Source organism: Orcinus orca, chromosome 16 (genome assembly GCF_937001465.1).
Source record: "Orcinus orca chromosome 16, mOrcOrc1.1, whole genome shotgun sequence".
Taxonomy (NCBI): Eukaryota; Metazoa; Chordata; class Mammalia; order Artiodactyla; family Delphinidae; genus Orcinus; species Orcinus orca.
Genome location: NC_064574.1, coordinates 22490814 through 22509359, shown reverse-complemented (window position 1 = coordinate 22509359; position 18546 = coordinate 22490814). Strand labels below are relative to the sequence as shown.

At 41.1% G+C, this 18546-nt stretch overlaps 1 protein-coding gene across 1 annotated transcript in view; it reads left to right on the top strand.

Annotated features, from left to right (window-relative positions):
• The window catches only part of CTNNBL1 (catenin beta like 1), a 170210-nt gene that overhangs the window by 38007 nt on the left and 113657 nt on the right, over window positions 1-18546 (top strand). The window contains exons 4-5 of the mRNA XM_049699992.1: window positions 4473-4614; window positions 15171-15266. Of these exons, the coding sequence (XP_049555949.1) occupies window positions 4473-4614; window positions 15171-15266 (238 nt within the window). The remainder of the gene's footprint in view (window positions 1-4472; window positions 4615-15170; window positions 15267-18546) is intronic.

The window sequence follows — 18546 nt, the reverse complement described above, 5'->3', positions numbered from 1 at the left end:
GTGCTAGGCTAGGAGTTCGGTGAGGACGGCGACTGGGATTATTTTGCTATCTGTTATATCCTCAGTACCTAGCACAGTGACTGGCACCTAGTATGTGCCCATACATACTTATTGACACACTGCTAATGGTTACACAGCCAGTAAATAATGTTGCTGGGGTGTAACCCAGGTCAATTTCGTTCCTACGTCCAGGCATTTCCCACTATATCTCGTTACTCATGTCACATGGGACCCCAGTGGTATTTTTATGCTGTTTCCCTGCTCACAGTTGACTTTCTGCTCGTTTTGTTGTGATAATTTTCTGACTTTCTAAACTTAAAGATATTTGATTAAGATTGCATATTTGGAAGAAGGATTTCAAAGTTGGAAGGGACTGAAAGGTACAGTCCGTTTCTCCCTTCTCATCATTGATTTTTTTATATCACCTTTTATTAATTACCCCCAATGACAAAGATCTAACTTCCCAGAGAAACCTATATCATCATTTGGCAGCTCTGACTCTTAAGATTTCAACTCCGAATGAAAAAGAATTTCAACAAATCCTCCTGTGAGAGGATATCTAGACTCCTTATAACCTCAGTTGCTTCCCCAAATTAGTTTCCATATCCCTCCTAAAGTATGGTTCCCATAACAGATGTCACAGACTTTTATGGTCATCTAATCGGCATAACTATCTTGTCTTCTTTTAAGCAGCCTAAAACCATAACAGCATTTGTGGCAGCTACTTTCCTCTGCTCCTTCATTTGGAAGGCATCTGCTGAACTTCTGCAGTGGACCAGGGAGTGTGCCCAGTGCTAGGTGTCCAGAGATGACTGAGAAATAGTCTCTGTCCTGGCAGAACTGTTTGGTGGTCTGATTTGTATTGTGGTTACAGTTGAGTAAAACCATCAGGTCCTTTCTACACATGTCCTCTTACTACACTGTATCTTTCCTGCCCCATGTATTTGTACTTGACTTTTTGGTTCAATGCGTTCTCCACGTAGACCCTAGGTAATTTTTCTCCTGTTAGATTTGGCCCATCATCATTGCCTGTCAGAAACTTTTTGAATTGATTCTGTCAGCTGCTGTGTTCACTATAAGCTTTGTGTTGTATGACATTTGTTAAGTTTGCCTTTTATATATCTTCACCCAAGTTGTTGATCAAAACATAACAATAAAATAATATAGTTGATCTAAACAGACCTAAGGAGGGAGCCCTGCAGGATACCACCAGAAGCTTCTCTCCAGGCTGACATTCATTCACTAATTATCACTCAAGTCCCCAAATCTCTTCCTTGTATGCAAGATGATTTTGTTTATTACTAGTTAGTGCCCAGTCTCCCTTGCTAATTCTTCCCAGTGAGCTGCAAAAATCTTTCGTCAAGTTACTCTCAAGAAATCAGATTTTTTGTTTTGTTTTGTTTTATACTACCCATGTAAGGCAAATAAGCCTTAGAGGTTTGCTGAGCCCATTAGATTCAAAGATTAAACAGATCTACTGCCCCGTGGAATATCTGAAGTCTGCACCAGCCCTTCCATGTCATGATTCTGATTTGGTTTCCACACTTTAGGTGATGGGGAACTAGTGATTTAAAAGGTAATCTATTTGTAAGCACTGTGGAAGGAGACTTAAAAAAAAAAGTGGTATGGGGGGGGTCTGACAAAAATAATTTTGAAGTTTACTTGGAATAATAAGCAGGTGAGAATAGACAAGGAAGCATTCAAAAAGAAAGCTAACATAGGAGTGTTTTGCAGTAACAGATATAAAATATATTGTAACACTATGAAAGTATGGTCCTGGCTCAGGAATTTGCAGACAAATCAATGAAATGGAGTGAAAAGCCCATAAACAGATTAGAGTACACATTAAAATTTAGTGTATGATAGAGGTGGCATTTCTTCAAATTTGTGGAAAAGAGATAGATTATAGTATTGGAGCAATTGGCCAGACATTTGCAGAGTATAAAGTTAGATCTTTGCCCTATATTATACACTGAAATAAATTTTAGTTTTATTACTCCTAAACATTTAAAAATGTATAAACATAAAAGTACACCATATATCTGATCTTAGCATAGAAAAAACCTTGCTCAGCATACAGGTAAAATAGAGTTCATAAGGCAAAGGTAATTAAAAGCCTTTATGTCAAAAAGCACAATGTACAAGTTAAAGGACAAATATTTTTCTCTGGGTTTTTTTTTTTGCAATATATCACAGAGATTAATTTCATTAATATACAGAGTGCTTATAAATCAATAATAAAATGAACACCCTGATATAAAAATGGGCAAAGAAGAAATACAAATAGTAAACATTAACACAATTTTTACCATGGTGGTATCAGAAAAGCAAAATTTAAAAAAGTTACATTTCCCATCTCAATTAGGAGATTTTAAATAGATAATACTTTTTTTGAAGAGGGTGAGGGGAAACAGGGAGTTCATACACTATTGGTGCCTTTCTGGCAGAATATATCAAAACCTGTTAAATTATGCATACTCTTTGACTTGGTACTTTCCTTCCTGGGAATTATCCTCACACGATAGTAATGAATACATGCATCTTAGTGCCATTTGTTATAAAGGAAAAAATTGGAAACCATCTGAATGTCTGACAAAGGGGGATTGGTAAAATAAATTATGGAACATCTACACAAGGAAACACCATGTAGCTTTTTAAAATGTATTATTTAGAATAGGACTTTCAGATAGGCCTAATCTGTTCCCTCTCCATGATTGATTGGTAGTCTTTTCTTGGAACACTATGTTGAGAAGGATTCTGAAGCCATGTCTGGCCTCAGCTGGGGAGATGCTGTGCTCAGTGAGGGATTTTGCCAAGGGAGAAGAAGGACTGACAGCCCTATTGGATACTGGCTTTTCCTGCTGTAGAAGAATGTTTAATGATAAGAGGAATTGTTCAGACTATGTTAACAACAACAGCAAAAATTATATATAGAACTGTATACTGTGTAGGCTACTTTTAGGCAGGGGGAAGGCTATGAGTTGAGAAAAATGACTTAAACATACCAGAGTATTATCAATGGTTATTTCTGGTTGATAAGATTATAGATGATTTCGGTTTACTTTTTGAGGGCTCTTCTTTCCTTTTCCCAGTTTTCTACAAAAAGTGGTGTTTTATAATCAGAAAAAACTACATAAATGTTATGATTAAAAATGGTAATGGAGAAAAACAGTGGTAAGATATTGTCTAAATTATGGACATGTTTTAAAAAATTACAGTCTCCAGATTTTGTTCTTACAGAATCTCCAGAGTTCTGGGGAGATGGTATTTGCCCAGCTCCTCAGCATCTGGAGGTTCAGGAGTCCCTGCTTATGTTCCTTTTCTTTGTGGCCTCAATTCAGTTAAGCAGGCATCTGTGGATACATAGAGACAAAAGATATAATTCCTGTCTTTAAGAAGCTTACATTCTGGAAGGGAAGATAGACATATTATATGTGTTAGTAGTAATAATAGAAATGAGAGCAAATGTACAGTGCTTTTTGCATGTCAGACATTTTTTAAGTGCTTTATGTGTATTTGTTCATTTACTTTTTACAGTAGCCTATGAGATAGGTAACTTTATTATCCCATTTATTATACAGATGAAGAAACTGAGGCAAAGAGAGGCTAAGTAAGTGGCGAAATGAGGTTCAGAGCCAGGCAGTCTGGCTCCAGAGTGTGTTTAACCACTGATTCCTCTCAGCCAGTTATTTTTTCAGTTGCTTTACATGGATTAGCTCATTTCCTTTTCAGAACAAACCTTCCTGTCTTGTTCATCAAAGGCTTAGCGGGCATTTCTTCTATGTCAAACACTGGGGGAAGGCATGCAGAGGTGAATGCAAAGCAGTTCTGTTCTTTGTGCCTGGGCATAGGTTTGCGGAAAGGTTCAGGTGTGGAAATGTGAGTGAAGCATCATGCTACTTAAGGTATGGTGGTGATTACAGGATGCCAGACTTTACTTTGGGATCTTTCTCTTAATCAGCTCATTGGAAGGGGTGTGGGGGAGGGGAAGGTATTTCTGGATGGCAGCAGAATCCCTGTACTTTCCTTTAGGTAAGGGGAATAATTGGCTCTTGATCTGCAGTGGTAGGTAAGAGAAGCCCTTTTTGGATCAGTAGGATAACTGTGTTCAGGACAACAGAGTGAATTGCCATTCCAAGGGGTAATGGTAGCTAATCCACAGGACTGGTGAGCAGTTAGAGCATCTGATGCTGCAAAATGCTTTCGAAGCCTCTAAAAGGCAACTTGTGACTGCAAGAGTAAGGGGAACCCTGTAGTGAGATCTGAATCCGAGATTGATTTTTGTAATGAGGAAATCGATTTCCCAAGGAAATTGTGTGACAGTATGATTTTTGGACGAGCATACTTCTTGGTTGGTCTGTTGTAGACACTTTGACAGATTGTCTCTCTGTCTGGATTATGTTGCTGTTTGCTCCTCAGTACTGATTGTACCCCTTCCCTTTCAATAATGCTGTCTTGTTTTCCCTTCCTAGGTTTATGGAATCTGAGCTGGACCTAAATGACATCATTCAGGAGATGCACGTGGTGGCCACCATGCCAGACTTGTACCACCTTCTGGTAGAGCTGAATGCTGTTCAGTCTCTCCTCGGGTTGCTTGGACATGATAATACAGATATCCTTTCAGATCTGTCCTCAGTAGGAAGGCAGACGTGGTGGGGGAATGCTGTTTACTCTCTTCTCCTGTCTGTCTCTGCTGATGTCTGCTGTCACGTTTGGTTTTCTATTTCCATTTTAATTTTCTCCCATCTTGAATCACACGCTGCTCTTTACTCATTCGAAAGTCTGGTTTTTATCTATTAATAAATCTTGGGCAACCCTTAATTGTCCTACTTGCTCTTATTAGTGTTAGAATTCATCGTGATGTATCCTGTTCATACATTAACAGCATTAATTTTTCAGGATCTTGATTTGGGGGCCCATTATATAGGCAAAACCAGACAGGATTTACATCTGTTGATCTACACATCATTTTGCTAACAGATGGCCCAGTGGAGTGAACCCTCCTCTAGTCTCACATTCGAATGTCCAGGAAGACAGGAATTTTTATCTACTTTGTCTACTGCTATATTCCCAATTCCTTAAAAGAGGCTGGGTGCACAATAACATTTAGTATTTGTTGACAGCGTTAGACCTAAACAGACAGTCTAAGTTTGATTCCCTGTATGAAATTTGGTGCCCCTCCAGCCCTTAGTATTCTCATCTGCAAAAGTAGATGAGTTATGTCACTGGGACGTAACCAGACCTGGATACCTTAAGGTCTAACAGACTTAAGGGCATAGAACATTAAATTACCGAAGGATCTAAAAATTGTGAATTCAGTTGTCACCTTGTTTTCAAGACTTAAATGCTATAGACTCTTCTGTGGGAATGATACTGTGTATATTCGTAGATGGCATTTACTGGAAAAAAATATAAACATTCATATATATATATATATATATATATAAACTTTTGCCTTTCAGTGTTATTGAGAGGATCAAAGGAGTTCATATAAGTGCTAAGCAGTTTCTGATACATAGTAGGTATTTAGTAAATGTTACTTTTAACTGAAGCTGAATCATGACTTAAACCTTTTTATACTTTGTCTTTGCTATCAGATGTGAAACAGCTTTAGTGGAAAAGGTTTTTGATGTACCTGTGGTTGGGGTTACGGTCATTAAAGCAAATTCTCTTCCAATAGTTGTTCTGTTTGAATATAGATTTCCGAAGATAAGAGACAAATGTAGTTAGTCTGCTTGAGTGATATTCATGGGAAATCTGCTGCTGCTTCATGTTATTTTCATCTTTCTGGTAATCTCTCTCCTGAGAGCATGTCTGACTAGGTTCTTTCCTGCCTGATAATTCTCATAGAAATAAATCAGTGAATAATCTTAATGCAGGCTTCTTGAAGGGTGATCTTTTAAGCCATTTCTGATAATTCATGGAATGTTAGGCAGTATTGAGAATTTCTGTCAGTCCCTAGATTGATGAGTATATTCCCCATACTCATCACCGGGAGGTTCTGGGTTGTACGAGGACCCTGGTCAATTAGCTTGTCTCTGGGTGAGCTTGGTATGGGTCTCATGAATTCATTTGGTAGACATGGCTTTGAGTGCTTATCAGGCACTGTGCTAGACCCCCAGGAACCATAGGCTGCACTGATGCTCAAGCAGTATCCGTCAGTAAACATATTGAGTATCTAGCATACAAATAGCCCTATTCAAGGTACTAACTGGTCCTCACAGAGTTAGTAACCAAGAGTTCTAATTGTGACTTCACATTTCAGTTCACCTAAGAATGGTAGCTTTTCAGAATCCAAACAGACCTTAGAGTTGACTTAGTCCAGGGCCTTATTTGTTTAGTTAGTAACAAGTCTAAGGTCTAGATGTTGGACCACTAGCTGTTGAGGTTGAGGCTGGCACTCCAGGCCCCTGATTTCCAGTCCAGTGTCATTTCTAATGCACCTTGAGTCTTTTCCCTGTAGGATTTACTACATCCCTGACAGAGTTGTATAGTCACCTGTTACCTTGTGTATTAATACAGCAATCACCTATTTTGTTTCTGGAAACACAACTCTTATTCTTCTTTTATTCTTGCTAACTCAAAATAATAGTGGCAGCTTTCTGAAGATGCTGACACTTTGCTGATTCACCAACCTGGTTCCTGCTGGGGAGAAGACTGACACAAGAAGTGTGCTTGACATCGGGATGTTTGGGAAAGACAATGGCACAGATGTTCCAAGTTGTTACGTTCTGGTCTTTAAGAAGGGAAAAAAACAAGTCCCCCCTATAATAACTTTGACAGACTGCCATTTCCCTCCTGTTTTCTGAGAGCTAAACTGTTTTTTCCCCTTCTTGTCTGCTAGCCTTCACCCTGCTGCCCTAATGATATTTTTTTAAATCTAATTTTTAAATTATGCCCTACATCAAGTTTAAAGTGCATTTGAAATTTTTAAAATTACCTCATTTTAATTAGATGCAGCAATTAGGGTAAATGTATTCCTCCTCAAAGTACCGTTTTTCTTGAAAGTGGTTTCAAGAAAGGGTAGGCCCTCTTGACTTGCATCTAACATATCCTCTATCAGTTGGAATGTTGATCTCCCAGTAGCATTGCACTCTGCTTCTTGTCGTATCTGTGATCTATAATGGAAATTTTTCTTCGGGAAACGGTTGTTAACAATTTACTGTTGTACAGCTGTAACTGCCCGAAACACCTTACCATGAATAAACAATTTCGTGGCAGTCAGGACTTAAATTTTTAATCATTTTAACTCTTCATTTATCAACCAAGACCATACATGGCTGGTTATGGTCCCAGCAAGCACAGGTCATCTTTGCTTTGTCCTTCTCTGAGAAAACATAAACTATAGGGACTTTAATTGGATCAGAGGCTGGTTTGTTGTAACCTTAAGAGCCAGAGGATGTGAGAAAACAGCTTGTGCCTCATCCTTTCAACCGTGAGAAGCAGCTTCAGAGTTTATTCTGGCGCTCTGCATCACTGCTGCTGGTGAGGGCTTGTCAGCGCTTCTGTGCCTCATCTCCCCCCTTGAGAGGCTGGAGCTCAGCCATCAGTTGGCTGTGGAGAGGAATTCTGGTCCGTGAAGAGCACCTCTGGGGGTGAGGGGCAGAGAGGGAGGGGCACACCCCTCACATGGATTGAAGAGTCACTCTGAATGCATTAGGAGGGAACACAAGGTGGGATTCAACAGCTGCTGCCTTTTAGAAATATTGCTTTTTAAAACAATTTTTCCTTTAAAATAAATCATTTAAACATGTTCAGAGCCCTTTTTTTTGTGACCCTTTTGGAGTGTTTCTACAGAAAAATAAAATCAAAGGTACATTTAAAGGTTTTTTATTTTATTTATTTATTTATTATAAATTAATTTATTTTTAATTTTGGCTGTGTTGTGTCTTCATTGCTGCACTCAGGCTTTCTCTAGTTGCAGTGAGGGGGGACTACCCTTCGTTGCGGTGCGCGGGCTCCTCATTGCGGTGCGTGGGCTCCTCATTGCAGTGGCTTCTCTTGTTGCAGAGCGCGGGCTCTAGGCACACGGGCTTCAATAGTTGTGGCACGTGGGCTCAGTAGCTGTGGCTTGTGGGCTGTAGAGCGCAGGCTCAGTAGTTGTGGCGCACAGGCTTAGTTGCTCCGTGGCACATGGTATCTTCCCGGACCAGGGCTCGAACCCGTGTCCCCTGCATTGGCAGGTGGATTCTTAACCACTGCGCCACCAGGGAAGTCCCTAAAGATATTTTCTTAAGGTATTGCTAAACAGTCAGTTCTGTGGCACAGTTTAAACCAAATTTACTCAATTTGCCTAAAGGACCAAGGAGGAATAAAACAAGAGGAAGATAGAACCCCAGTTGGTGGCTAATCACCTCTTCTGCTATCAGCAAAAGAAAAAAAAAATTAGGGCAGCAAATCCATAAATATCTTATTTTTATATGTCATTTGCTGTGTTCTCAATTTGAGGGAAGAGTCAGTGGAATCCTTTCTAAAGTCCTTATGGCAGATCATGGCATTTACCGGGTTTCTCCTTTGTATGATAAGCTCTGTTGGGTGCTATCAGGGAAACAAATAATAACTCTAGTTGAGGACTTCCCTGGTGGCGCAGTGGTTAAGAATCCGCCTGCCAATGCAGGGGACACGGGTTCGAGACCTGGTCCGGGAAGATCCTACGTGCTGCGGAGCAACTAAGCCCGTGCACCACAACTACTGAGCCTGCGCTCTAGAGCCCGTAAGCCACAACTGCTGAGGCTGTGTGCCACAACTACTGAAGCCCACGCGCCTAGAGCCCGTGCTCCGCAAGGAGAAGCCACCACAATGATAAGCCCGCGCACCGCAACGAAGAGTAGACCCCTCTCGCCGCAGCTAGAGAAAAGCCTGGGCGCAGCAACGAAGACCCAATGCAGCCAAAAATTAATTAATTAAAAAAAAAACTCTAGTTGATACAAAAACACTCACATTACTAGGTGTGGTGAGTGCCCTTGGAGTGTTATGCTCAGGAAGTACCATTGGTGTTCTGAGAAAACGTAGGTCATCTCTGGTTTGGCAGTGATTAGGGAACTGGGCATTGGAGATGGGTAAGCTTTTGATAGATGTGGAGATTAGTGTTCATTTCAAGTTTATTTTCATGATTCCTACCGTGGCAATGGAAATTGCCATTCCTCACGCGCTGGAAGCTGATGTGCTCACGTAGTCACTACAAACTTATAGGAATATCAGGTCCATGGCTTTATTTATTTTTAAAATCATGACCACTGCTTCTCAGCTAAGTGCCCTATTCTTTAATAAAAACTATTGAATAATATAAACCAGATTTTTTCAAATCTGCTTTCTCTCCACCCGTTTGTGATTCAGAAAAATGAGGTCTCATTGTACTGTTAACTTAGGGCATCATTACAGTTGGTTGCATGCTAATATGCAGGAAGGGAGAGCTTTGTTTTGTTAATTACAGAGTAGATCATTGGTCCTGATGGGACAGCTCTGTTTTGTCTGAAATAGGGAGTGGTCGTTAGCACTATTCTTTTCTAAATTACTGCTTAGTTTTCTCAAACTCTAGAAAGCCAGGAGAACTTGCAAAGTTGTCCCGTTGGATTTTGTGAAGAATTATTGTGGGAATTGGAAAATAAAGGGCAGACAGGTTTTTTTTAGACCAGCAGGGATCAATTGCACTTGAGCAGTTTGGGTCTATGCGACACACCATATTATCCCAGAGGGTGTGTACAGTAGTCAGGGGTGCCTTGTGTTCGAGCCCCAGTGCTAATGAGCAGGAGTAGGGCTGGGAAGGGTTTGCACCTCCTAAGGGCTTTCTTCTAATTGGACTGGGAGGGAGTTGGCTATTGCTCCAGTGCTTTCCTGTAAGCACTGTCTAACAAGACTTTATATGTCAAGCTGTTGTTCTGCTAGGAGCTATTCTTGTCTTGATATTTCTAGAATCAAAATTACACTGAAGGGACTTCCCTGGTGGTGCAGCGGTTAAGAATCCGCCTGCCGGGCTTCCCTGGTGGCGCAGCGGTTGAGAGTCTGCCTGCCGATGCAGGGGACACGGGTTCGTGCCCCGGTCCGGGAGGATCCCACGTGCCGTGGAGCGGCTGGGCCCGTGAGCCGTGGCCGCTGGGCCTGCGCGTCCGGAGCCTGTGCTCCGCAACGGGAGAGGCCACAACAGTGAGAGGCCCGCGTACCGCAAAAAAAAAAAAAAAAAGAATCCGCCTGCCAATGCAGGGGACACGGGTTCAAGCCCTGGTCCAGGAGGATCCCACGTGCCGCGGAGCAACTAAACCCGGGTACCACAAATACTGAGCCTGCGCTCTAGAGCCCGGGAGCCCCAACTGCTGAAGCCCACGCGCCTAGAGCATGTGCTCCTCAACAGGAGAAGCCACCGCAATGAGAAGCCTGCGCACGGCAATGAAGAGTAGCCCCTGCCCGTCGCAGCCAGAGAAAGCCTGCATGCAGCAGCAAAGACCCAATGAAGCCAAAAATAAATAAATAAATTTATTTTTTTAAAAAATTACACTGAAAAGAATTTACTTCTTTTCCTGATTGGTAGTCTAACTTCCCTGATAATCTGTACTGATAAACCACCCATTTTTTTGGAGCCATTTAAGTATGCTCTGAAGTAAGTCAGATTAGGAGAAGAGTGCCAAAATGGCAATCTAGGAAAAGGACCTCTTAATGTAACTTTTGATCTTGCTTATGAGTTTTAGGTGAATTCCATGTCCTTGGAAGGCTAGGGTGGTTGTAGCCTGCTTTGGACATTTCCCCTGTGGCCTAACAGTGCCCACTGACATTTAGTAGTTACTTAATAAATGTTGAATGAGGACATTTTTTTCCCTCATATTATTTTGATTAAGGATTGGGGTAAAATTAAGAATCTGGATTCATTCTAGGTAGTTCTGTGCTATTATTTTAAAAGGAGAAAAAGACAGTTTTGTCTGTTTAGAAATTCATCAGCATTAATTGAGCTATATCTAATCACTCTTCTAATCTAGGAATAAAAGAAAAAAAGACTTCTAAAAAACCCCAGATTTGTTCCATTAAATCAGTTACATACTGTGAATCCAGACTGGTCATTTTTCTTAAAGAAGCATTTTTGAAAGGACTTTTAAAAAAAGCCATCTGCTTAATATATTTTGTTCCTCTTTATCTTTTTTTTCTTTTAATAATTTTGTTCCTTGTGGTCACATCTCACTGGAGATTAATGAAATTGATGCCCCGTTTCTGTCCCAAGACTCTACATGAGATGAGGCCAAAAAAATCAAATATCTAAAGCCAAAATAAAAGCAAACATGCCTCTTTTTCTAAAATCCATTGTGTTGTGGGCCATTTTGTACCCAGCTGGTCTTTTCTACTTCGCCTCTTATTGTACTGGCTTATTGCCCTAGCAGTGGACAGGTGCAGAGGGAGTGAGTGGGGTGGCCTTTCTACCTGACATGACAAAATAGGCTATCAAAAACTGTGTTTTAGTAATTCACAAAGACAGGCTCTCTGTTTTCCTATTGCACTTGGATGGGAGAGCCTTTTACCTTGTGAAATGAAATTGTAACTACAGTGGAAAAACCTATCACCCATCCCCAGAGTCTGCTTGTCAAGAAACGCCGGATGGGTGGCAGACCATGCTGAATTTTCTCATTAAGACTTAGAGTTCATCTGTTTATCTTTAGTTTCACTTCTTACTCCTCTTTCTGGTCTTCAAATGACCTCTATCTTCTGGATCATATTATATTACTCGGGAGTTGATGATTACAATTATGGACTCATTACTGCCTTGCTGAAATGCTATTTGGTGAAAGTTGAGAATTTATGTAAAATCAGTTAGTGGTAGGATTGATGAGTTGTTTACCAGACCTGGTAGCTGCTAAGTGATTTCTTATTTGACTTCTCAACTGAGGCAGGAATGTAGTAGGCAAGGAGATATCTACTGGACCATTATAAGAAATGACTTTTCTTGGTAAAAGTTAGACATTTATTCTGTTCCTATATAAAACGATCACCATTGCCAAATTTTCTTTTCCTTTTTTCCCCCAGGTTTAATGTGACCCATTTGTGAGCATGGTATAAGAATAATCAAAGAAAAATATGATACTGTCCCATAAGACCTTAGAGGCTGAAAAAGGACTTGATCAATCTGAATTTCTGTGGCATAGCTGAAATATAAAATTAGATCTTCCAACCCATGTGACCCAGAAAGGGAGGATCATGCTGTTGTTAGCTTAAATTTTAGATTTTAGAGGTTTTAGAAAAAATGAAGGCAATAGTGAGCGTTTGGCCATTCTGTGGGAAGAATTGACTAACAACAACCTTCATTATAGTGCTTTCTTATTTTCTCAGTACTTGGATTTACTTGCCCTTTGACATACATGATGTCATTTATTCCTTATAGCTACTGGGTGAGATAGGCTGGGCAGAGATCATTATCACCTCTTAACAGATGAGGAAACTAAGCTGTAAGGAAATAAAGGAGCTTGAGCAAGATTCCATAGTATTAACAATTTGGGGACAGTTTGGTTCACTAAAGATACGAAGCAAAGATAAATATGATATGACCCCCATCCTCGAGTTTGCTCTGACTCTTCATCTATTGTTCTTTCATATATGCCCCACCTGTCTCTTGAGGCTAATGTTTAATTAATCATAGTTACTAAGTACTTAGTGGGGCATGATGTTATTCAGGGGATGTAATGATAGTACTTATTGCATGCCCAATTCACATCCTTGTCCTATAGACATCTGACTCTATGGTGGATGGATGGATGGATGGATGGATGGATGGATAGATGGATGGATGAAATGTCATCATGCATATTAAATAAGCAGGTGGATAAATAATAAGAATTTTACATTTCATATGTAAGAACTTTTCAAGAGAATAAATATGGGAGCTTCTCAGATGAGGAGAATGAGGAGTTGTTAGCATTTTGTTCTTTTTCCTGGGATTTTAATAATTTATGATGAAGTAAGTGACAGTCCTTTTCTCTGTTATTATAGTAGGGTCAATAGCTAGAATTTACCTGAATCTAGCTGTTTTCAAACCTGGTTTATACTCCCCTGTGCATTAATATGAAGAGTACGGACAAAGGTATTGTTTTTGGAATCAGGTGGACCTAACATTCTCCCTTACTATTGCAGTGACCTTTAGATAAGTTACTTAACCACTCTGAGCTTTCGCTTTCTTATCTGTAAAATGGGGATCACACTTATAATGCTGCTGTGAGAATTCAGTAGCACAGTGCTTGGCATAATGATGACTTTTTAAAAATGGTAGTTATTATGATGGCATCTACAGCAGTGTTTAGAGAGGGAGAACTACTAATTCCTACTCCTCAGAATTTCTAGAGGTTAGTTTGGTTAGGCTGTTTTGTTTTGTTTTTTAATTCAAACAATTTACATATTTTAGTTTACTATACATCATGTTTGATACGTGGTCTTTGTGTCAAGAGCTTTCTGATTACTTTGTTAATAAAGTCTATATACTATACGCATGAAGGAGTTTTATCCAAAGACCTTTAATCTCATTATACACATAGAATTTCATAGCACACCCAAGTTTTGCGTATATATTACTTTAAAGTGTGAAAGAATAAGACACGGAAAGCTTAATTACTTATTCATGATGGTCAGCTTGTCAGGTATAGATAAATAAAACAAACCTTTGAATAATTTTTCTTTTAGCAAAAGGTGTTCATAAAACACCTGTAACATCAGTTGGCAGTTAGCAGGTCCTATCATTCTTGTTAATATGTCCTGTATCTTTCTTTTTATTTTTTCTTTCCAGTTTGCATTGAAACTGCCCTGATTCTGACCCTTGTCATCTCACTTCTGGACTCTTTTGTGTGTTGTAGCTTCGGAGCAGGTCTTCCTCCTTCAGGCCTGGCTTTTCCCCAACCCCCCATCTACCCACCCCCAAACCCAACACTCACAGTGCTTTAGGGCATCCTGCACACAGCTATTATATTATTCCTTCAAGATATTATTTTCTTCATATGAGTCTAGTTATCACTTTCTCCCCTCCCCCCGTCCCTAATCCTCTTTCTTCTCTTCTTATACCTTTGTACATTCTAATCTCTCTGTCTATATTCCTGATGTTTTGCTTTCTAGCCTACCTGCCCTCATCTATTTAGTGGCCTGTTTTCTGACCAGTCATCTTCTAGCAAATCTTTCCTTATTTCCCAGTTCAGTTTACTCCTTTTTCAGGATGTGTGCAGTTCAAGTTGTCTGTATTCCTCATTTGTTACATGTTGGTAATTGCCTGTGGTATATAATTTTTTTAAATGTCTTTAGTTACCTTAACTTCCTCATTTTATCAATGAGGAAACTGAGGCCCAGAGTGAATAGATTTGCCTTTGTCACTATCACAGTGCTTTACTCATCATAAGCATTCAGTAAATGCTGGTTGACAGAGCAAGTGGTGTGTGTGTGTGCGCGCGCGCATGTGCGTGCGTGCGTGCGTGTGTGTGTGTGTGTGTGTGTGTGTGTATGCGTCCAAGGTGAGGGAAGGGAAACTTAGTTTAGTTTGGGCTTCCAGTTTCCAAACATAACTCCTCTTTTCTCTCCTTCATGTTTTCTTTCTCCTGTATGTCCCTGTCTCTCTCTTTTTGCCTTGTGTTTAATCATCATTGTTCACCTTCCTTTTATGTCCAAAGCAACATGGTATTTAAGAGGAAGGGAGGTTGGTGGGGTCTAGCACAGTCCAACGAAAATCCTTCCCTCTACATTTTAAACCTATTTTGTCACGCCCTGATTTCTGAAGACTCCTTGGTGAACACCAGCCATCTTATCTCAGAAGAAATCATTACTGTCTTTGAAGGTGAAGTGTAGAAGATAGTTAAGATTATACTGAGTTCCAAGAATTTAAATTATGAGGTAAGGTTAAGTGTGTTGGCCTTTTTCTCACTGGAAAAGTGACCTCCCAAGTGATCTATTTGAAGTTTTGAAATTTATGAAAATGCACTGAACCTATGGAATAAGTTGCCAGGAAGGCAGCATAAGGAAAGGAACTAAGTGAAGCAGTTACCAACATTTATTGAACACCCACTGTGAGTAGAACCTTGTTGAAGAGATGTTAATAAAACTAGAGTGTATCAAAGGTAAATGGTGATGAAGCGATTGACCAGGAAATGGAAGGGAACCAAATATTTTAATAAAATGTCAGTTGGGTTTTCATATGTATGTGTTACCCTTAACGTTTTTCACATGTGTCCATAGCTGTGGTTGATTTGCTTCAGGAATTAACAGACATAGACACCCTCCATGAGAGTGAAGAAGGAGCAGAAGTACTCATTGACGCTCTGGTAAGTTACGTGTCCCTCTGGGGTTTTGCAGGTGTGTGTACGGGTGTTGGCATCCTCCCCACCATTGTCTCTGTGAGTGGCACGGGCTGGGTGTCAGGAAGAGCTCTGTGGCAAGGCGGGACTGAATGAGGAGAGTAAGAAAGTAAAGTGCAAAAAAAAACAAGCCAGGGCTTCCCTGGTGGCGCAGTGGTTGAGAGTCCGCCTGCCGATGCAGGGGACACGGGTTCGTGCCCCAGAGCAGGAAGATCCCATATGCCGTGGAGCGGCTGGGCCCGTGAGTGGCAAGGCGGGACTGAATGAGGAGAGTAGGAAAGTGAAGTGCAACATGTGGGGTACTTTATTCTTTGGAACTGTGTTAGGGCAGGGGTTGTAGAGTCCTAGTATTTATTAAATATGTGCTGTAGGCAGGCGTTTTCTTGTTTTTTACACTTTATTTAATCCTCACTGTAACCTCTCAGAAGGGTATTACTGCTATAATTCCCATTTATAGCCATGAAGCTGAGGCTTAGAGAGGCAAAACAACCTGCCCGTGGTCACACGGCTGGGATTTGAACCTGTGTTCTCTTTGACTCCACATTCCTGCACGCCTGCCCTCACTGTGTTGCTTCTGACCTTTTTACAAAGAGTTTTTGCAGCAAAGAGTTTCTTTTCTTCTCTGGGCTTTATAATCCCAAGTGCTAGTAAAGACAGGTATCATTATTATTTGTTGTACAGATAGGGAATCGGAGAACGTTTAAAAACAAGAACAAACCTTCTAGCTCATCCAGGTCCAAGTAGCGGCCACTGACTGCAGAAGACAGGGTCAGCTGATTTCTGTGTTCCTTTTTGTGGAGCCTAGGCAAGGCCTCAGAATCTTCTTCAGGTATTATTCCAGGAAGCAGCCAATCCGAAGAATTTATATGTGAGGTGAAGTGATGTAATCTCATCAACTCACTCTACCCTTGAGGAAGCCCAGGTGCAGAAGTGAAGGCTTCCACTGCATCACTCTCAGCCAGTCCCTGTAACAGCAAAGATGAGCTTCTGCATGTTGGGATTCCCACTGCAGTCCTGTCCCATAGCACCAGTTTCCCTTTTACCAGGCATGGGAGAGGGCCCCAGGGCCCCACAGCTGGCCAGTGGCAGGAGTGACTCTACTCCAGCCTCTTACCCTGATACTGCCTGTGGAGCTCTGTCCACCCACCAAGCTATCTCCCTCCTCAAGTTTCTGTTGATTTTCCATCCTTTCCGTTGTCTTCTGCTGTCTGGTCTTTTCTCTCTGGTTAAGAATGTTAATAAGTACTGGTTTTGATGCAGTTTGCAGAGTTTATCAAAGGTCCATGTAGCCACTTGTATTAGAAGCACCTGGGGTGCTTGTTAGGCTGCTTTCTGGCCCCATCCGAGACCTGCTGAATCAGAATGCTGGGACGAGGGCCCCAAATGATTCTGAGGCCCCACTGCTACACTCCCCACCCCCTCCTCACCCTTTCTGTCTTGAGGTTCTTGACACGAGAAATTTCCCATGTGCCTTGCTCACAGCTACCATTTGGTGTGAATGAAGGGGCTGTGAACCCACTGGATATGAAGGACTGTCTCTTACAGAGAGCGAGGCTGGAGTCCAGCAGGGCCAGTTGTGACTGAGTATGATGAAAATTTCTATGGCCGTTTTTCTTTCAAGCTCCTTCCTAGAGCAAACTGCCACTTTCGTAGAATTCAGGACCTTTATTTTTCCTTTGAACCACTGTGCAGACAGAAAAGGGTGATGTCGGGGTGTCCTTTTGTTTGGAGGAGCATCTGAAGGAAGGCTGTGGCACTTGCTCCTTCTCCATGTCCCCACAGTGTCATTTGTGTAGTCTTACCTTTCAGAGGTTAATTACAGTGGCCCTGAGTGAGCCTTCCTGCCTGGACTCTGGGCTGGTTTTAATTATCATCCTTTGCCTGTGTGAATAGAGGAAACAAGAGAGGAACAGCTAGCTGGTCTGCTGCCTGTAAAACGTACCCAGAAACAGCAATTCACACAAAAGCCCCCTTTGTGTTTTCTGTGTTGCCAAGCCCACCAATGAAAGCTGGATCTTGCAGATTTTATTGTTTGTTTGGGAAGAGACAGTTCATCCTCAGTCTGGGGAGCCATTAGGTAGCTGCTATACAGGGTCTTCTGTTTGTTTTGTTTAGTTTCTTTCTTATTATATTATTTTAAGCTTTTGACTCTTACAGCTTTATACTGGTGGGGCTGGTGTGAATCACAAACAATTGAACATTTCTAGACTCCCATATATTATTTGCTTATCTGCCGCCAGTCAGGAGCCATCAGTAAATATCAGAGAGCAGAACTGGCAGGTGGTCTTCATCTGTTTTTTTTCTACCCTTGTGCTGCATTCAGGAAGAAGTTTGATAAGTATTCTCATATTACAAGGGCTGAGTTGTCTTCGTAGTCTTAATTTGGGGCCAATATTGGAGGCCTGGAATTGAATGAGCAGAGGCTAGAGAACATGTAGTAGAATTTATTGTGATGTTCAGTTTGCAGTTATTGCCTTGGTCATTTTCTCATTTGGAAGTCCTAAGCAATAGAATAGCACATCTGTGGGGAGAGAGTGCTGTCCTGGTATTCTCAGGGATCTTTGGGGTTTAAGTTTTGGTTTATATCCACTGCTATTACTTATGCAGAAGGCAAATATTTGTGCTTTGTAACAAGTTGATTGGGTAGCCTGGGAAATACAGTCTTTTCTGAAGAGCGGGAACACAGGGTATTTGCTTTGATGGCAGTTCTCTGGCATGCCTCTCTTAAGAGGACATTGGACTCCTTGAGAGTCATGATTAGATTACAGTCATTTCCCTACTCCCTAGTCCCAAAATTTGCCATGCGCTTGGCAATCGCATGCTTTGCTCACATCTGCCCTCAGCTTGGCAAGGCTTGCTTCCCCTGGGCTATCTGGAATACTACTCATTCTTTAAAGCCTCACTTAAACCTTATCTCTCCTGAGTCTTTTTCAGACTCATCACTTCAGCAGAATTTGTGTTCCCCTACCACTGTGTATATCCTGGCACTGTTTCTAAGTTTGTCTTCCCTGAGATGTGATCCCAATCAGGGGAGTGGCCAAAGTGGTGGCTTTGTCACTTACCATCTGTGTGACCTTGAGAAAGTTACCTATCCTCTCTGTACTCAGTTCATTCTTCTGTAAAATGGGGATAACAGTAGTGCCTATTGCGTAGAGCTGAAGTGAGGAATAAATGAGATACTTAGTAGATCTTTAGAACAGTGTCTGGCACAGAGTAAACACCCAGTAAATGTTAGCCATTGTCTTAA